Source organism: Epinephelus moara, chromosome 18 (genome assembly GCF_006386435.1).
Source record: "Epinephelus moara isolate mb chromosome 18, YSFRI_EMoa_1.0, whole genome shotgun sequence".
NCBI classification, from domain to species: domain Eukaryota; kingdom Metazoa; phylum Chordata; class Actinopteri; order Perciformes; family Serranidae; genus Epinephelus; species Epinephelus moara.
In genome coordinates this window covers 36,301,406-36,320,540 of record NC_065523.1, presented here as the reverse complement: position 1 = coordinate 36,320,540, position 19,135 = coordinate 36,301,406, and the positions used below count along the sequence as shown (strand labels likewise).

Below are 19,135 nucleotides of genomic sequence, written 5' to 3'. Positions count from 1 at the left end.
TGTCCTCACTCTGAGAAATAAAAAGCGTCACAGAGCGTCGTTCCTGTGGGCTACAGCAACACTAAACCCCTGAGCTTGCCTGAGAAGGACTAAATGCACAAAGCTGCTATTTTTAAATATCCCATGGAGAGAGACTCTCACTGCAGCCTGTTCTATTTTGTTCTGAAAATGTGGGCGTGCAGCCTCGTTCTGTGGACGATAAACCAGGTGCAGACCGATAAAGGAGGAAATACAGTGAGTGCTGGACGGAGCAGTGAGTGACAACAACCCCGCCCACATTTAAGAGTACTGTCTGTGGTACTTCGCCTCCTGTCTGAACCAGGTATTCTCACCAGGGTGCGCTTTTAAGTACTGAAATTTGGCACCACTTGATTTACCGTGAGTAGTTCCTTGGTAGCACCTACGTAATTTGGTCAGTAGCCTTAAAAGTATTGAGTTTGGTACCCAACCCTGGAGGAGTAACGGAACAACGGGACACTTCCAATGTGTAACGAACTGAAGTGAACTGCATGGGACTGCTTGGTGGAAGCGAGTCTTCAGTGTTGTGTTTTTATTGTAATATCTATTTATTCTGAGCTTCTTAAATCTTGCCCGAACAAATATCCCACATTTTGAAAAAAAAATAAATAAATAAAAAAAAAACCTTAAACTTGTACTGAAACTACTCAAAACTAAACTGAAACTAAACATTTCAAAACAGTAACAACTAAAATGAAACAAGCAAACACACTCTGGAAACTGAAACTAAACTGAATTGAAAACAAAAACTGAAAATGAAATAAAAATATAAACTGGAATAACTCTGGTAGTATCATATATATTTACATCACTAAAATGTAAAAGATGAAGCTTGGCATAAAACATTTGAGGAGAGATGTTTAGTGCGGCTGTGGTCTGACTTCACAGTTCATGTGCTCTTCCTGAACTCCATGTAAAACCCAGAAACAGTCGACTGATGAACCGACACAGAAAGGCCATACAGAGTCAGTTAATTCTCGATCAGCGCTTAATGTGAGCAGTTTAACGACAGGTTGGACGTATTCTTTTGGATTTCACTGACATGTGTTTCTAATAAATCATCTCAGTTTCCAGCTGTTCTCATAAACCCGAACCAACTGATAAAACAAAGTGTCTCAGTATCATGAGCCTGCTGGTTTTATGTCAGATTCAGTGGGCTTCAACTAATCATGTGAGGAGACTGAGCCAGCACAAACAAATACCTCAATAAAGAGAGAAGCTTAGATTAGTCCGTCAACATCATTATGGAAGCGGCCGAGATTTAGAGAGAAGGGCATGCACATACACACAAACACCAGAAACGGACCACACACTCTTGTTGAGAAAGCGGGAGATACACTTGCCTGGAGCTTGAATGCTTTGGGAGATTCGGGCTGTTTGTTATGGATAAACAAATGCAAGTGTTAAAACCTGAAGCGCTCATGTCAGACACAAGCCACAGGAAACAGAACACCAGTACACACACTTGGCCCAGCGTTGGGTACACTCTGGCAGAATGGTATTGAATGATATGAAGCAGGAGGAGAGACCAGTCAGGCTACATTGACATCTATCAGGTTAGCTGTGGATTAATACACAACTTGTTATCAGCTGGATATCAAAACAACAGTAAGCAATGCTGGAACACTACAATTCATTAACTGAATAGTTTGGGAAATACACTTATTCACTTTCTGGCAGAGAGTGAGATGAGGAGATCGATACCACGCTCAGCCAGCAGCCTGTTAGCTTAGCTTAGCATAAAGACTGGAAACAGGGGGAAACAGCTAGCCTGGCTTTATCAAAAGTAACAAAATCCACCTGTCAAACAACAGCAGGCAGATGATGACAAGAGAGACAGACGATGAGGATAACTTTATTTATTTGGGAATAAATCCGGAGTGTGGACATATTTACGATTATGGAGAAAATACGGGTCGACAGTCTGTAGTAAGCTTTGGATAGATATTTTGCTATTACAGAACCGTCCTAACTTTGTGGATTTCCCAGGTTAAGACTCCTAAATTAGGACGGCATTAACCCTGCCCTAAATTCAAAATGACTGCAGAAATTGCAGCACTCAAAACGCATGACGACTTTAAATTCCCAGATCACGTATTAATGGTTTTATATCGACTGAGAGAACAAATAACTTGATCGATTAGTGCCTCCGACTCCTTCGAACTAAAACTGGACGCCCATCTTTTTTTGTCCATGACAGCAAGCTAACTAGCCAGTGAGAGCAATGTATATTATGATTCGTCCAACTCAAGTAGCCTTCTAGTACATTTTAATCAAAGATACAGGAAGTCTGTGCACTTTCTCAACATAAATACTGGCATGACAGGACGAGCACTCATTGAAGAATCAAATTTACTGTTATAGTTGGGATTTCTCAAGTTAAGCTGGATTTTTACTTCTAAAGCCTCCACAAAAATAGCATTTTAAGTTTTGTGTGTGATTTATCCTGGCTTCACATGAGCAGAGGAAATCACTGCTAGCTGCTAGGCTAATTTATACAATGGAAAATGCCATAGGCTTGTGCTAATAACGTTAGCATGTTGTATTTGTTTGGAAAACGTGTTTAGTATAAGATAGTTTGTTAAATGCTGCTGTTGTCCCTGGCTTCATATGAGCAGAGGAAAAGTCCGCTAGCTGCTAGGCTAATTTATACAATGTAAAATGCCATAGGCTTGTGCTAATAATGTTAGCATGTTATATTTGTTTGGAAAATGCATTTAGTATAAGACAGTTTGTTAAATGTTGCTGTTGTCCCTGGCTTCATATGAGTAGAGGAAAAGTCTTGTAGCCACTAGGCTAATTTATAGAATGTAAAATGCCATAGGCTTGTGCTAATAACGTTAGCATGTTGTATTTGTGGGGAAAATGTGTCCAGATAAAGACAAGTGTTTGTCTGTGAATGCTGCGAGTTATAGTGAAGCTGATTTGTGTTCTTGTGTTTGAAATTGTCTCTATTAAGCCATGTTTAATGTGTGTTTCATGTGTGTTTCATGTGTGTTTTGAATCAACTAAACTTTACAGCACTTCACAGGAACCCCGACACTGACTAGTGGTTTGGCAGCGTAACTGCAGAGTGACACAGACACACCACTGCACAAGTATAAATCCTCACAACAGGGTAGGCTCTGCACAGAGCTGACACACAAGTATAAATCCCACTTTATGATAAGATGGAGGTCTGACAAAGTATAAATCCCACTTTATGATAAGATGGAGGTCTGACATAGACTTGGACACAGCCTTGAGCTTAGAGAGTGCTTCTGTATCAGGAGGATTTTCTCCTTTCTTAGTTAAGATAAGATGGGGAAAGCAGTTGGGATATTTTCCTGTAATGAGGCCCCAGACTGCCTTTATCTGGCATTAGCTCTTTGCTAGAAAGGGAGTGAGAGTGTTTCCCAAAATGTCAAGTTACTCCTTAAAATTGTAGGTAATTTACAAATATCAACGAGGGCATCTGGTTTTTAATTTAAGAGGTGAAAAGATGGACTATCAGCAAAGATAGGATGTATTTGAGAGGAGAGGAGAGGAACTAGAGGCCCGTGCTTGGCCAAGGAAGAGCAGGAAAAGTGTAGGCAGTGGGGCTCTCACAGGAATGTTGTGGTCTTTGCGTCCTTTGTGTGAGGAGGCAACGTGGGCCAGGTACTGGATGACCTTCTTCGTGTTCTCGGTCTTGCCAGCTCCTGATTCACCTCTGAAAACAAAGGAGAGAGACAGCATGGATGTACGTGGACAGACAGAGGGAGTAAGAAGTGTGAGTGAATCAAGAATGAGTGAGAGGAAACAAACCGACATTGTTTTCACTTTAGTTTCACTTCCAACAAATAATTACGGCACCCTTTGTTTGCAATTAAGAATTACAGGCATTTAGTTGTGAGGCATAGCCACATTACAGGGAATAATCTGTGTAAGATGTCCACAGTTTAGCAAGGTACAGACAAAACACTGTAAAACTCTAACCGAAATAAGCAGTCATTATGGTGCGTAAGTGTGACTGGATGAAACCCAAGAAAAGAATACACAAAGAGAAAAGGAAGAGAGAGGTAGAGCTATCTGTTGTTGTTGTCTAAATGCATCCCTTCGTCTGTCCGCCTGTTTTACTGGAGAACCCTGTGGTTTGGTGGGCCAGTCTCCAAAGTTTCCAGGCTCTGCTTTGGGGCCGTCTCTAATGATAGCTGTGTTCAGGCAGGGCCATCCACAGCTCCCACAGTCAGGTCCCAGAGCCCAAAAAACCAGCGCCAGCACAGAAACCAGGCCAGCAACACTACATCTAGCTACATACCGGTGGCTTTAGTCTAGCTGGCTATTAGCTTTGCTGCACAGAGACCACTGCAGTTTCAGCTGCCGCACTAGAATTTGATGGGCGAGTCCTCGAACACAGGATACAGGCGTAGCAATATAGGTCAAGTTAGTTACACATCCAAGTTTGGCTTGATGTCTTCATAGTTTTATAGTATCGGAATATTTCTCACGGAAAGAACCATTCGCTGACTTTTTTCTTATAAACCGTATGTAAACATGCGGGGTTACAGGGTCAGTTAGGGCAGGACCCTTCACCTCGTGAGTGCTTTGTGTCTCCTGCCTCACATCTTCAGCTGATCACTCTGTCACAACTCTCACACCTCAAAGGGTCAACAGTTTTTTCAACTCTTAAGTGAGAGATTCTACAAGTTCCTGGTCTCATGGGCGGCTCCCTGTTTTGTTCTTTGGGATACAACATACAGACAAATGGCTCATATTAGTAGTGTGTTTTAGGCCCTGACACACTTTTGGGCGATTCAGCATATTGACTCGGCAATGGCAGAGCCCATTGGTGAAGGAAATCACTCTGATTGGCAGCTCAGCTCAGCACACGAGAGGAGAAACAGAAGTGAGGAAAGTAAACAATGAGCTAAAGTAAAGGGGCGTGGGATAAAAACAAACTTGTTCCATAATGTAAGATTAATTTTCTTTAGCCACTGAACCCTTTAGCAGAAATGCTTCGTGATGGTTTGTGTTATTGTTCCCTGATAATTAGATTGTGTTGTTAATGTGCTAACTGGCTAACTAGCGTCAAGATGGTTGTCCGGTTCCCCTTTTTGACTGACAATTAGAGACAACCGCCGCCTGCTGGTGTCGTGAGTTACTTCCTCTCAAGAAGGCGCAGTTCTTCAAAGTCTGCTTGATGTGTATTGACCTTTACAGCTACTACAGTGACTTCCTTTACCCTAAAATCCTGTGGATGACACAGGATACTTAACAGAAAGCCTGCTCCAAAATAAAGAGTAAACATTTTTCCTGTGACCTTTTTGTTGTGAGTTGGCGAGTGTTGGAGATTTCGTCCGTAGAGATGTCTGCTTTCTCTAAAATATAATGGTACCAAAAAAATACATTTGAAACACTCAACAGCAATGTCTCCAGAAATCATGACTCAGTTATTCAAGATATCCTACAGACCTTTTTGTGAGCACTTTAATGTAGGAACTATTTCTTTTCTGCTGACCTGAAAGGAAGTGGCATTTACTTGTGAACAGCGCATGATATAAACATTAATGGCATCCTTTCAGTTGAGCTGTAACCTTAGCTAGCTCAGTGGAGCTAGCAATAGACACACGCTTCCTTCTGCACGGTGATACAGTTGGTGGGTGTAGTTCAATAGACAGAAAATAGTTCCTTCATGCTCATATAAAGGTCTGTGGATTATCTTGAGTAACCAGGTCATGATTTCTGGAAAGAGACATTGCTGTTGAGTTTTTCAAGTTTCTTTTTTTGGTACTCTGAGCACCACAAGCAGAGTGTCATCTAGTTCCATTATACTGGAGAGAAGGCAGACATCTCTATGGCCGATATCTCAACTGATAAACAGCACTACAGGTAAGAGGAAAAATATGTTTTTTCGATTTTGGGGTAAGCTGTTAATTCTTTTTTAAATAATTCATACGCAACTATTCTTCAGTAACTGCAGGAACACAAGTGAAGACAGGGAACTGACTGTTCACAAAAGACCTGTGTCTGCAAATGTTATTACGAACACATCACTGCTAAACCACAGAACTGCACAAGGCCTTCTATAATTCTGTGCTATGTTAAATATGCTTGTGGCATTTTAACTGGATTAAAAGTGGTTGTCGCAACGTCCATGCAGTCCTTTTTTGTTCTGGGACTACAGTCAGACTTGTGTAAACACAGACTCTGAGCCGGCCTCAACACCCCAGACAGACGACTCTTTTTCACATCAGTCTTTGTCCAGAATTCACTGTCCTTGGAGGAGAGCAGCATCGGAAACAGTGTTGAGACCACTTGATGCTACGTTTCTTGAGTGAAATGGAGGTTAGGATCAGAGATGGGCAGTATATATATATATTTTTGTATTTTGCAGGACAGATTACAATTACAATGCATTATTTAAAGGTATAGAGTGCAAGATTTAGGGGGATTTAGTAGAATCTAGCAGTAAGGATTGCAGATTGCAATCAGCTGAAAAGTCTCCTAGTTAGAATTCCTTCAGTGTTCATTGTTAGGAGGTTTTTACAGGTCTGTTCCTCCAAAATAAATGGACCACATGGTTAAAACCGGTGAAACACTGAATAAAGCAGTTTCACTTTACAAATGAATACCCCTTTTCACACAGAGATTGAGCTAAAGGGCCGCTACAAAGTCCCCTCTTTATACGGCTTTTGCATGTTTACACAGAACTAGGGCTGCAACGATTAGTTGACTAATAGATGACTAATCAACTATTAAAATAATCAGTGACTATTTTAGTAGTCGACTAATCGGTTTGAGTCATTTTTCATATAAAAGTACTATAAAAGTACCCAAAATACTCTTATTGCAGCTTCTTACGCTCAGGTTTTGGCAGCTTTACACACTCTCCCATGACGGTGAACTAAAACCCTTTGGCGTGAGTACGAAACAAGACATTAGATGACATAATTTTGGGGTTTGGGAGAGACAGACCGACATTTTTCGATAAAATGAGAAGTCGACTAATTGAAGAAATAATCAACAGATTAGTCAACAATGAAAATAATCGTTAGTGGCAGCCCTACACAGAACCAAACGACGGTGGCATCACTTTGCTCCAGAATGTGATTTCAGACAGCATCCTGGCATGGCAGAATCAAAAGAGGCGTGACAAGTGTGACATGTAACACAACAGCATCTGCCTTCAGTGTGACATATAACATGCCCATCTGCAGCACTTTCTAAGCAACAACAATGGCATAACACGGCAATAACAATCATTTACTGGCCCTGTTATATGGCGGCTGATCTCGTCCTTTGCTCAGAGGGTGAGGAGCTCCTGGACCCAACTGTTTTCCCAATTTGCTGACAGCTTCTTTTTACATCTTCCGCTGTGGGTCGCACGCATAACACTACAAATCGCCACACCTGTGTTGCCCATGATCCCGTCCTCTGAGGCAGTGTAAAAGGGACATGAGCTGTTAACTGAGCACCTGCTACTCTGTGCTCACAGTTTTTCCTCTGATAACTTAAGATGTTCTGGAGGTGTTTACCAGGAGCCAAATTATCCACATTGTTGGGTTGTCTGTTCTGGGCTACTGTAGAAACATGGCTGTGCAACACTGGGATCCCCACAGACGAGGACTTGCTCCCTATGTAGATATAAACGGCTCATTCTAAAGGTAATGAAAACACAACGATTTTTATTTTCAGCTGATTATATACTAAAGAAAACATACTCATTATATTATATTCAATTTCTGCCAATACACCCCCCTGAATCCTACACACTGGACCTTTAATATGCCATTTTATCCCAAATAAAACAGATTTTTATCCCCAGCTTTAAACTGTAGAAAGAAAATCCTGAACTTGCAGCCTCCCCCACCAAGATGTCTTGATTGGCCACTTTAAATCTGTGAAGTGGGAAATTAGCAGAGCTCATCTTTTCAGTGTAGAGCGGTTACAGTCAGACCCACACTGATGCTACTGAATACCTAAAAATTATAATATACATTTATATAGCATGTAGTTTGTGTTATCAAATGACAAATTACTTATAATTTAATTAAATTCATTTTCTTAATTCGGCCTTTTGCATTTCATTTTGATAAATTTGATCATCAAGTATTTGCATCTGATCAGGATCCTCCTGGGCGCCTCCTGTTAGAGGTAGTCCGGACACGTCCCACTGGTAGGAGGCCCCAGAGCAGACCAAGAACACGCTGGAGGGATTACCTTGGGGTCCTCCAGGAGGAGCTGGAAAGCGTTGCTGAGGAGAGGGATGTCTGGGGTGCTTTGCACGGCCTGCTGGCCCTGCGACCCGGCCCCGGATAAGCAGATGAAAATGGATGGATGGATGTATTTGTAATTTGTAAGATGCTTCTTGATGTATCTCTGATTCTGGTGAAAGTGCAATAAGAGAAGCTCGGATAAGATTAGATTAGCTCAAACTTTATTGAGCTCAGAGGAATCTAGCATTACTGCGGCACAAGACGAAGACAAAAAGTTAATAGTGCAGTTTAATGAAATGTCTGAAGATTTATTCTCTCATTCTGTCTTGCAGAACGACTACAGTGCATGAACTGTTCTTTCCACACGCTGGGTCCTCTCTGTAGCTGCTGCAATATATTTTATTAAACACTCTCAACTGATGTCTATTGTACTCAATCAATAAAGGTGCCTTTGCAGTACTGAAGCAGCCTCTCCAAACTGTGTGACCACCAGACTTATTAAACAGTGGAGCAATCCTGCTAACACGGCTCCACTGCCGCCGACAGGGGGTGTAGTTTTCTGAATCTGGGACAGATTATGCAACAGCGCTTGCCTGTTCACTGGCAGCGTCAACTCAAGCCACACTGAAAGAGTGTGGCACTTAATTACTCTCTGCCAAAGACGATGAAGGCAGGGCACCAAACCGCACTCATAACTCCCTCAGTATTGGGCATAGCGGCTGCGCAACCCAGCATCCGCAAAAAGCTATTTGAAACCAGTCTTTAAATAAAACAGCAGGATGATGGGAGCCAGCCAACTGATTCAGGGTTAGAGAGACATGGAGGGAGACGGGGAAACTTTATAGAGACAAAACAACCAGGTAATTCAGAGGTGATGATCTGTATAAAGTACTCTCATACAGTTGTTAATTATTATTTAACTTCTTCACTGTAAGGACAAGAAGCGAGACCCTGTCTTTATAGAAGATAACCCCTATAAAGGTGCAGCTGTACGATTTTCATCTCGAGACACTTTCATTTTCCAGCCCATTAAGTTGCTTTATCAGCAGAGGAGAGGAGAGTTAAGAGTTGCAATACTCACGTGCAAAGGATTGATTGGTCCTCACGATCTGTTCAGAGAAAACAGAAAAAACACAGTCAGCATCTTCCCATCCTCTCCCTGGTTTTACCCTTCATTACAACTAGAGTTATTACAAAGACGGCATCTTGTGGTCCAACTGCTGGACTTTAACACACTCAAATGCAATACGACTTAACCAGTTGTTTATCTTGGTGGAGCCCAGGACTGTATGGAAAGATCATCTCTAAACAAACATGAAACTCTAACAGGAGCTGCGCCTTGTCAAAACAAATCCAAACCTATATGACTGGACCATGTGTGACTTTAATTTGAAAGGACAGACACAGGAAGTGTCCTCGTCAGGTTAATTTCCAGGGCTGGTACCTGCAGTTATTCCACAGGCTAGTTAATAACATGTCGGGCAGGAAATCCAAAGTGTGGGATCATTTTGAGAAGGTGAAGGACGAACCCAAGGTGATATGTAAACTCATCTTCATTGGTCGACTACAAACATGACGTATCATCTGAAACATGGAAGTAGCTACATGCCCATTAGCCCACAGCGTCATTAACAGGCGGCTCGCTCAGTGTGTGACGTGCACTTGGAGATAAAATATAGGCCTATATTAATGAAGGTTCATTAGTACGGTTTGTATTTCTCTGTAATGCAGACAGATTTTTTGTTCTAAAACAGGAGGAAAATATCTGTTTTAAAAATATCTATATGTGTGAACAGAAGCTAAATGAATACAGCTGATACGGATTTTGATTTCTGACAGGAAACACTGACACATCGCTCCATGGACACCAAAGTCACATTAATCCAGTGTGTGCGTCAGGAGCACTCTTTACAGCCAACACCTCATTCCTCAGCCTCCTTCATCCAGACCATCCTGCAAAGCCATGCTGCGTAACGGCCATAAACTGACACCCAGACTAGTAACCGAAGCTCGAGCACCTTTCATCACAGAGGAATTCCAACTGAAGACCAGATGACAGGATTAGCTATGCTCACTGAGGTGTGTGACCTCTCAACTTTGAAGGCCCTGCTGCGCACTACAAAGAACTACAAAGACCAGAACCCAGAGGGAACTGGCCCCGTTATCAGATAATAAAAACTGTCACAATCAGACCTCTGGTGAACAACACGTATGTCACAAATTTCTTTCACATTCACAGATGATGAGTTAGGTCTGTGAATAAAGCAGAGGGAGCAGCCATATGAACAACCCTCACTGTGTTTATTATTGAGGACATTTTTAATCATGTCTTAGTGACAAAACAGACACAACAACATGCTTGATTAGGATTTTAGAGTGTTACGTTTGTGCCACTTTCTGTACTTTGTGTGTCCTCCTGCTGCTAACGTTGCTGACATTCTTGTGGCAGGAAGTAAGGAGATTTTTCATTTCCTGAAAGAGACAAATTTGGGAGCACCTCCACATTCCTACACTCAATGAAACTGAAAGGAATGAGGCCACCCCGTATGCACTCAGATCTCACACAAATACAAGCTGCACTGCTGAGGGAAAAGGAGCAGATATTCGGCCTGCATTGTGTTTGTGTTGAATTTTTTCTGTTGTTGTTCAGAAATTATGTTTGAATAAATGCAGTTCAGCTGAAGACCACAATCAGCTCGGACCCCTAATGGATAATATTAATGGTTTCTCTAATAGCCATGCAGTGTAGGGATGAAGAGTTCATCTGGGCCCTGCCACAGAATAACAAATGTGTCTCCTATAACCTATTAAATCACACCTTGTTGATGTGGGTCAGTTTCACAGATGAGTCAGTCTTTGAGGTGTTATCTTTCAACAAAGCAATGACCTTTTGTTCCTGCACTTAAGCGTGAACATCCCTCGGGTGACAAAAGCTGGTGACAAATGAGTTGTGTGTGTGTGTGTGTGTCTGTGTGTGTGTGCATCTGGAGACCTTGACTAAATAAAAGCCTGTTTTTCCAATCCAAAAGACATGCTCAAACACAAACATGTACAAATAAAACAAATGTATACGGCAAGTGGTGACCTCCAGGACTGAAAAATGAAGTGCAAGCGCCACACACTGCAGTTCCTCTAACGTCCACTTGAGGCTGGCTCCAAGAGCGAGTCAATCCTCATAGACCTCCGTGTTATAATGCTCAACGTTACAGCAGGAAACAGTTTTACAGCCTGGTACAAAAAGGTGGTTTTGCGCTCTACAGTTAATTTCCTCGTTCATGACACCTGTACAGGAGGTAGATTTTCATGTAACTCACTTGTTTAAATGTTGTTTAAGGCTTAAAGTTATACATAATTAAAAATGTGGCCACTGTAAGAGACAGTTGGGTGCTGTCCAATGACAATGTTGGTTAGGTAATGTTAGGTAAAACCAAAGCATAACCCCAGATTCACAGAGTATAGGTGTAGCCGTAGCTGTTGCTATTTCTGTGCATTTTCAGGTCATGAGAGTTTATTATAAGATTTTGGTCATCTTAAAAGTCTTGTTCAGCGTTTGAGTGTACTAAAAGACCATCTTAGGAATCAGATATTCAGTTTTCAGGTAAGTTAATTTTAATTTCAGGGGGTTTAAAGCTTGTTTTTGCTAGCAAAACAGAGCATTATCACAGTTAACTATAGCTGTAAATGCACCCTGCTAGCTGAGCTAGCAGCTAGCAACAGGGTTAGCTAAATCCTTTTGTCCAAATATGGTCACTTCTGGCTCCATGCTTCCAAAATGCCAAACTCAAGGCTTCAAAACAGGAGTCCACAAACCTACAGGTGATGTCAAGGTGGCTACATTCATTATTTTATACAGTCTATAGTCGTCCTCCAAGCTTGTGGAGGTGCACTGCCTCTTTATGTCAGAACGGCAAAACCAGTAAACATCATCATAAGTGAACTAGTCAACATTTCTTCTATTCTGGAAACACTGAAAATGTAATAGATGTGGACTGTTCACGGAGTGGGGGTGCCACGGTGCCAACTGGTTACACCTGCAGTGCACATACAGTGTAGGATTGTGTTTTTTGCGCCCTCAGATTCATTGTTTTTAATGTTGATGCGCGGCAGGCGCGCTCAAACAACAGAGCAGCGCTGTCGTGGTGTGCTTGCATTCCAGTGCGCCTATTTATCAAAGCATGACGGCTGCACCCCGAGATAAACAGATGCTGTGTCTCAAATCGCGTACTTCTGTACTTACACTTAATATTTTGAGTGCATGAGTGCGTTCACACTGAGAAGTCTGGAAAAATGCAGTGCACTATGAGTACCTGGATGGTGCACTCAAAACGGTCAAGAAGAGTGAGTGTGGAACTACGGACACTTCTCGCCCTCAATGGTCGCCATCTTGGCTATGTAGCGGAAGGGGAGGAACCACTTTTCAAACTGGAAATGGCGGCCGAGGACTGTGCAACTGTGAACGTCGCTGCATTGTACAAATACATGTGTTTGGGTATATGCCAGCAGTATGTTTATTGGGTTAATTTAGCAGTCTGTAATGATTTGGTACCGCCAACGATAACGCGAATGCTAATGCTAGTTTGCTAACTAGCTAATTTGCGGTTGTCATTTCCGGTGAGTGCACAATGGCTGTGTTTGGTTTGAGACAACACTACCCTGTAAAAATTCGCACACTACGCCAATAAGTACATAGTGCACATAGTATACTACATGGAAGTGTACTAACGGAAGTATGTGATTTGAGACACATCATGAGTTTAACTTTTGGAATATGGCAGCGCGCATCACACGTCATTGACAAGGACCAACCAATCACAGCTGACAGATATCTTTCCCTTCCTCTGTAAATATTCAGTCTGATGAATAAGGAAAAGTTGATCATGTTAGTGCAGGGCTACCCAGAGCTTTACATCTGTCCCACAGACGATAGGCCTACACACTTATAAACAGCTCCTGGAAGAAGATCAGCTCTGCACTCAGTATTTCAGGTAAATAAGCTATAATACGATGCTTGTTAGGGTTGCTAAGCAACCTCAGACGCAACCTACCGCCGTCATCTTGAAAGCTGGCACAGAACAGGCAGAGAAGTAGCACCCAGAACGCAACCTTGTGTTTTCCAGGTGGTTAAAGACACGGCATGTACGGCCACTTCGTCACAGGCAAAACAAGATGGTGAGCTTTTGTTCTGGGATTGTGTGGCATCGTTTCTTCAGTTTCTCGGCTCAGCACAGTGCAGTGAAACTTAAAATTTTTACTGAGTTTGTGTGATGTTAGTATGTTAACAACTACAGTCTACAGTAAGCTGTGAAAAGGGAAACTTTGCAGATTTTCAACCAGTACTGTGTCATCACAGCGCATGCAGATGAATGGTTTCCCATGTGCAGCCAGCACCCAGGAATCCACAAACTAGTGGGTGACATCATACATCATAGTGGCTACGTCCATTATCTTACACAGTCTGTGGTCTGCACACTTTTGTTGGATGACAGTTACTGTAATAATGAGAATGATGAATGAGCTGCTCACTCTGACTGGCCCCAGTTCCCTTGATGATGAGGTAGCTTTTGAAACACGGGTCAAAGTTTGATTACTCTTCCTGTCTGTGTTTCACAGCCACATCTACACAAACCTGAAGCTCATCAAAAGCACCTTATGTTGATTTTCACAAGACCTTGTACCTCCAGACTCACTCGACTGAGGCACGCAACACTGCGTAACCTATCATGAGTATGAAAACCAAACACACTCTCACTAAACAGCCTCTGAGCAACATCAGTTCAGCTTTACAGGATTAAAGAGAGAGCCAGTCTGCATGTGTGACCTCATGCTTCTGAAATTAGCTCTCGACTGCAATCTGCAATGAAAAGGGGAAAAAATATCGGTTACAGATTGCGATTATGTCGTTTGTATATAAAAGGTTCACCCTAAATGCTACCTGGTCCTTCCAAGTGCCCCACAACCACAGTGCGCCCAAATGCCCATGCAGTTACTTCAAGTGTTGCTCTGGTGCCTTAATAAACACCATGTGACAGATAAGTCTTTCCTGAAAAAATAAAAATCCTCTCATGCACATGTTTTGTGCATCTGGCAGCAGCAGCAGTCGTTTGTTTGGAGTTGTGGCAGCATGCAATAATAGATACCATCATGGCTCCACAGACAGAAACTACAACAACAAAAGGATGTTCAGAGAAAAATCTCTGACGGTAGTACAGCCTCATGAAGATAACCCTGTGTGTGTCATCTTATCATAGTGAAGCAGTCTCTGGTCAGTGTGGGAGATAAGATGACCTCAGCTGACCCCTGATGACTGCTCTGATCACTGCTATGAAATGAGAGATTGCGGTAGAGGAATGATGAAAGTTGAAAGTGAAACATCAGTTCTGGCTGATGGGAAAAGAATGGCAAAGGAATCTCATGGAAGTTTGCACAAGATAAAAAAGGGTCAGCAAACACACACACACACCACTGGACGTCCATTAGAGCTCCTTTCACTTCATTCTCTGTTTGCCAGACATCCGCTTACCTCTGATGCCCTCTTTATACTTTTCATTTGACCTTATATTCCTCTGCGGACATCCATCACCTCTACATTTAAACCTCCCGGCTCTTTTCCTGATAGACAATCGTTCCTTTTATCCACCATCCCCTTTATGATTTCATTCTTCTGTAAGGTCACACAATGTAAACTAGATGCTGTCTTCACTGGCTAGAAACAAAGGCTGGTTTTGTAGAAACATCCTCTTCCATCAAACACATACTGATACCTTTGTCTGGTAATGACGAAGGTATGTTCTTTGTTTAAACTTTTATTCCTAGTTGTGTATTGCAGTGTTGTTAAATGAATACTTTGCCCTCAAAATGATCATTTGTATAAATTACTCACCCCAGGTTATGTTTAATTTGTGCACATACTTACGTAATTGTTAAATGCAATGCACAAAAAAATGCAGAGTGATTTGTGTCTGTAAATCTGTATCTGTGCCTCTAATTTACAACTTGTATATGTCATCATTTGATCATCAACATAGCATTTTTTCACTGACAATATACGTGTGAATCTCCACGTACTTGTGTGGATTGTTTTATGATGCTGTTTCACATAAAATCCACAGATGCAGGGAGCATGTGACTCGTATGGCCTACAACACAATGTACAAACAAAAGCAGAGCGATGATCTGTATATACATTTATAACAAACACATGGTCACATCTTTACTCAAATCTGGTGGAGAATCTCAACGGATTCGTGTGGATCCTTTTGAGACTGTTTTACCGCGTCGTTTGTGTGTCACATCAGGGAAGACCAAGTGCACTACTTCCTGTTTTTATTTTAGATATCTGCTTTATTTTAAGGCGTTTCTCAATCTGCGTTCTTGCCTGTACTTGTGTTCTTGCGGACTTGTGAAACGTCATCAGTCGCAGCCCAAGTACTGTTCCAATTCAAAGTCCGCATCCAGCCAAGTACGGTCCAAATGCCCGGATGTGAACTTGCTCTGCCCGTTAGATTGGGGATGCATCGGGAGGTGACTTGTGTGGACTTTTGACAGCCAGGTATCCCAGAATGCATTTCGTGGACTTTTGACAGCCAGGTATCCCAGAATGCATTTCTCACAGACCAGCAGCAATGACCGCCGTCCTTGGGAGTTTGTACTCCTGAGTCGAACTTGCCAAGTCAGAACTTGGCGTACTTAGTATTGAGAAACGCCGTTTCTGTCTGCCGTTTACTCCCAGCCGTACAGGAGTCATGTTAAGTTACTGCTGACGAAAACCTGACATTTACTTATTTTGCTGCTTCACAATAAAAGCTTTGATATATCAAAATAATGGAGAACTTTTATTGTGAAAAATGTCTAAAAATGAAATGTGTTTATCACTGAATTAGCAGAACTTTATTAGTGGCTTTTCTTAAATAAAATCAAGTCTAATAATGCAGCAGGGAGGAAGAGTAAAAGCAGAAACAGCCACAGTGAGATGTTGATGAAGAGCCGCAGACAACAGGCTCTTACTGCACCTCTGCAAACAGCTCACCTCCGACAGGTAAACTTCTTCTACCTGCCCTGCTGTGGAAAAACACATGCAGCAATAACAACAGAGACCTTTAGCCATGGATCAGCCAGCTGCTTTTAAACGTCATCACTCAAGACAAGCCACCAGTTAAAGACACACCTTCAAACAGGTAGCCCTGTTGAAATGTAGACACAAATCCCTGCTATGCTGATGGGCCAACCCAAACCAAGCCAAGCCAAGCCAAACCAAGCCAAGCCAAGCCAAGGCTGTCGAAAAGGAGTTCTGGAATACCATAACACCATGATGCCGCCTAAGCCTACTGCACAAGTTGTGTAAGAGTTTGTAAACGGATGTTGTGACATAGTTTTGCTCAATTCATCAGGAATTTTTCCAGATTTTTTTGTTCCCTGATGGACACGCAAGAGAAAGTTTGGAAAAGTTGCAACGTTTTCTTTACAAATTCAACTCAACTCAAGGTGAGTAACTGAAATATAAACGGTCGTTTTGTGAGTGAAGAGCGCCTTAAAACTTTCCGCAGTGGAAGTGCTTTTTAAAATTCACTGTCTTATGTGACCTGTGCTGTTTGAGTGGGTGAGTGCATGCATCCATCTGGCTCATGCTCCCATCTTAGCCCCCTTGGCAGCGGCTGCTTCCTCGATCACCACAGCAACTAACTGCTGGGTCATATTTACCCAGGATGCCATGCTGGCTAGGCGTAGGTGGACCAATCAAACTGAGCATGCTCTTCCCTTCCAGTAGCTCATTACTGCCTCACTAAATCTTTACCCCCTTTGTGTTTCCCCTTTCTCTCTGCTGCTCTCATTTCCCTTTTTCCCCCCGAGAATGGTGCAAAGCCAGATTACTCAGACCACTACAGAGCGGGACCTTACTGGAGACAAAATCACTTTTCCACACCAACAGATGTTTTTAATTTGATCACCTCATCAGAACCCTTAGCTGCGCTGTTATTTCCTACACAACAACTCACAGCCAATCATTTAGGTAATGTGTGTGAGATGGAAATAAGTTGGCCCATTCATTCATCAAGTTTTAGGTTAGACCACAGCTCACTCTCTGTTTGGACACGAGTTAAATGCAAATCTAAATGACAGCACAGGAAAAGGCAGCTTTCAGACCAATCAGTATTGCTGCCACAGTTCACTGAAGGGTGAAATATTTCACTTCTTCTCCATGTTCAAGACAGAGAACAGGAAACTTCTGAAAACATTACTTTCAACTGATGTCACAGCTATTTCCAGCTCTGTAGTGGCACTGCCTCGTCAAATCAAATCAAAAAGGTTCAAAACATATTAATATTATTTGTGCATTGCATTCGTTAATCAGCTTTGTGCACTTCTTGGACTATTTTACACTCCAATCGATTCAAACTCACATGCACAAATCTCACATTAGATTCCCATGGTAGGAGACGGACCTGTGCTGCACAGCAGGGTTTCCTTTGCTGCTAATAATTTATCCCCCACGAGGATTAAACAAACCCTCATTCTTCACATTCCAGAGCATTCCCCCTCTCCCTCCATCTCCACAAAAGCCCCAATCGTTACAATAACCCGCTATTATCGACCTCATTTAACCTTGTACAGCCTCAGTGCTGACTGTAACTCCGATTATTGCTTTGTTTCCATACCCATACATGCAATCTACTGTAAACCATCACACCTTTCTTATATGGAGTCCCTAGTTCTTAGTAAATATTGTGATTTTGATTAAAATGAGGCCAAGTGGGCGAGACACTGTATTGTTAAAGCTGCACAGAGATGGAAGGTAAGGAAAACATGTTCAAATCACTACAATATGCCTGTGAAAATGGTCAGCAGTATGTTTAAGGGATGGTTCGGATCTTTTGAAGAGGGGTTGTGTGAGGCACCGATCCATAGTCAGTGTATTACCTGCAGTAGATGGCGGTCGGCACGCCCCCAGTTTGGAGAAGCAGACAGGAGTACCGCCACAGAAGCTAAGCAATGTACTGCTGTGGACGAGGGCAGCAGCGAAACTTATTTTAGCCACCTAAATAGTAAATATCAGTTCAAGTGTATGCTATATTTAGAATGTCTTCATTGCTTCACTTGAAGCTTTTTTTGACAAATAATTTTGAGCTCAAAGTGAAAAAAAAAGAAGGATGTTGCTAAAACAGAAAGATGACGTATGACTAAAGGAAACTGCAGGTCATATGTCATCCTCAAAGCTAGTGCAGGTGCACCGCTTCTTTGCATCCAAGCAGCAAAACCAATATGACCATTATGAGCTAGCAAGTCAACCTATCTTGTATTTTGGCTACGCTGAAGACATAATGATTGCAGACTGTTTGCAGAGCAGAAGTGCTGCAGAATGCATTTTTTTAATGGCCAATGCAGTGCACACATGGCATAGGGTCGTGTGAGGCAAAACAAGACGATGAGCTTTCGTCTTGAGATTGTACGGGATTGTTTCTTCTGCAGTTTTTGAACCCAACACAATGCTGTGAAACTTTCAACTGTGTCACCAAGTTTGTGTAATATGGGTAAGTTAATATGAAGGGAAACTGCCAATTCTCAATGAGCTCTTTGTCATCACAGTGTGTGGAGATGAAAAATGTTTGGCTTTCCCACGTGCCACCAAGCCCGGAGCACCTGTTCATTTGCCATGAAAGCCCCGTTTCCACCAAGCAGTTCAGTTCAGTTCAGTTCAGTTCAGTTCAGTACGCTTTTTCTCCGTTTCCACAGTGAAAAGTTGTGGATGGTACCAGTGGAACCGTTCCTTAGTGTCCCCATGTTTGGTCCCCCCTCTGTTGGGGTACCTAGCACACAGATCTGGTACTAAAAGGTGGAGCTGTGAACACTGCAGTCTGATTGGTCAGTAGAGGACGGTCACTCTGCTCAGGGCTGAGTTGTGTCTGGTTTTGAGGCTCATGTAACCACTGTTCATACTGTGGAGA

At 42.3% G+C, this 19,135-nt stretch overlaps 1 protein-coding gene across 2 annotated transcripts in view; it reads right to left on the bottom strand.

Moving 5' to 3' along the window:
* Window positions 1-19,135, bottom strand: part of LOC126405301 (myosin-10-like) — a 100,656-nt gene that overhangs the window by 43,602 nt on the left and 37,919 nt on the right. The window contains exons 4-6 of one of the 2 annotated variants that reach the window (XM_050068971.1): window positions 9,277-9,304; window positions 3,607-3,709; window positions 1,362-1,391 (exon numbers count right to left, since the gene is read on the bottom strand). In XM_050068971.1, the coding sequence (XP_049924928.1) occupies window positions 1,362-1,391; window positions 3,607-3,709; window positions 9,277-9,304 (161 nt within the window). The remainder of the gene's footprint in view (window positions 1-1,361; window positions 1,392-3,606; window positions 3,710-9,276; window positions 9,305-19,135) is intronic. The other variant, XM_050068972.1, reaches the window with a different exon arrangement.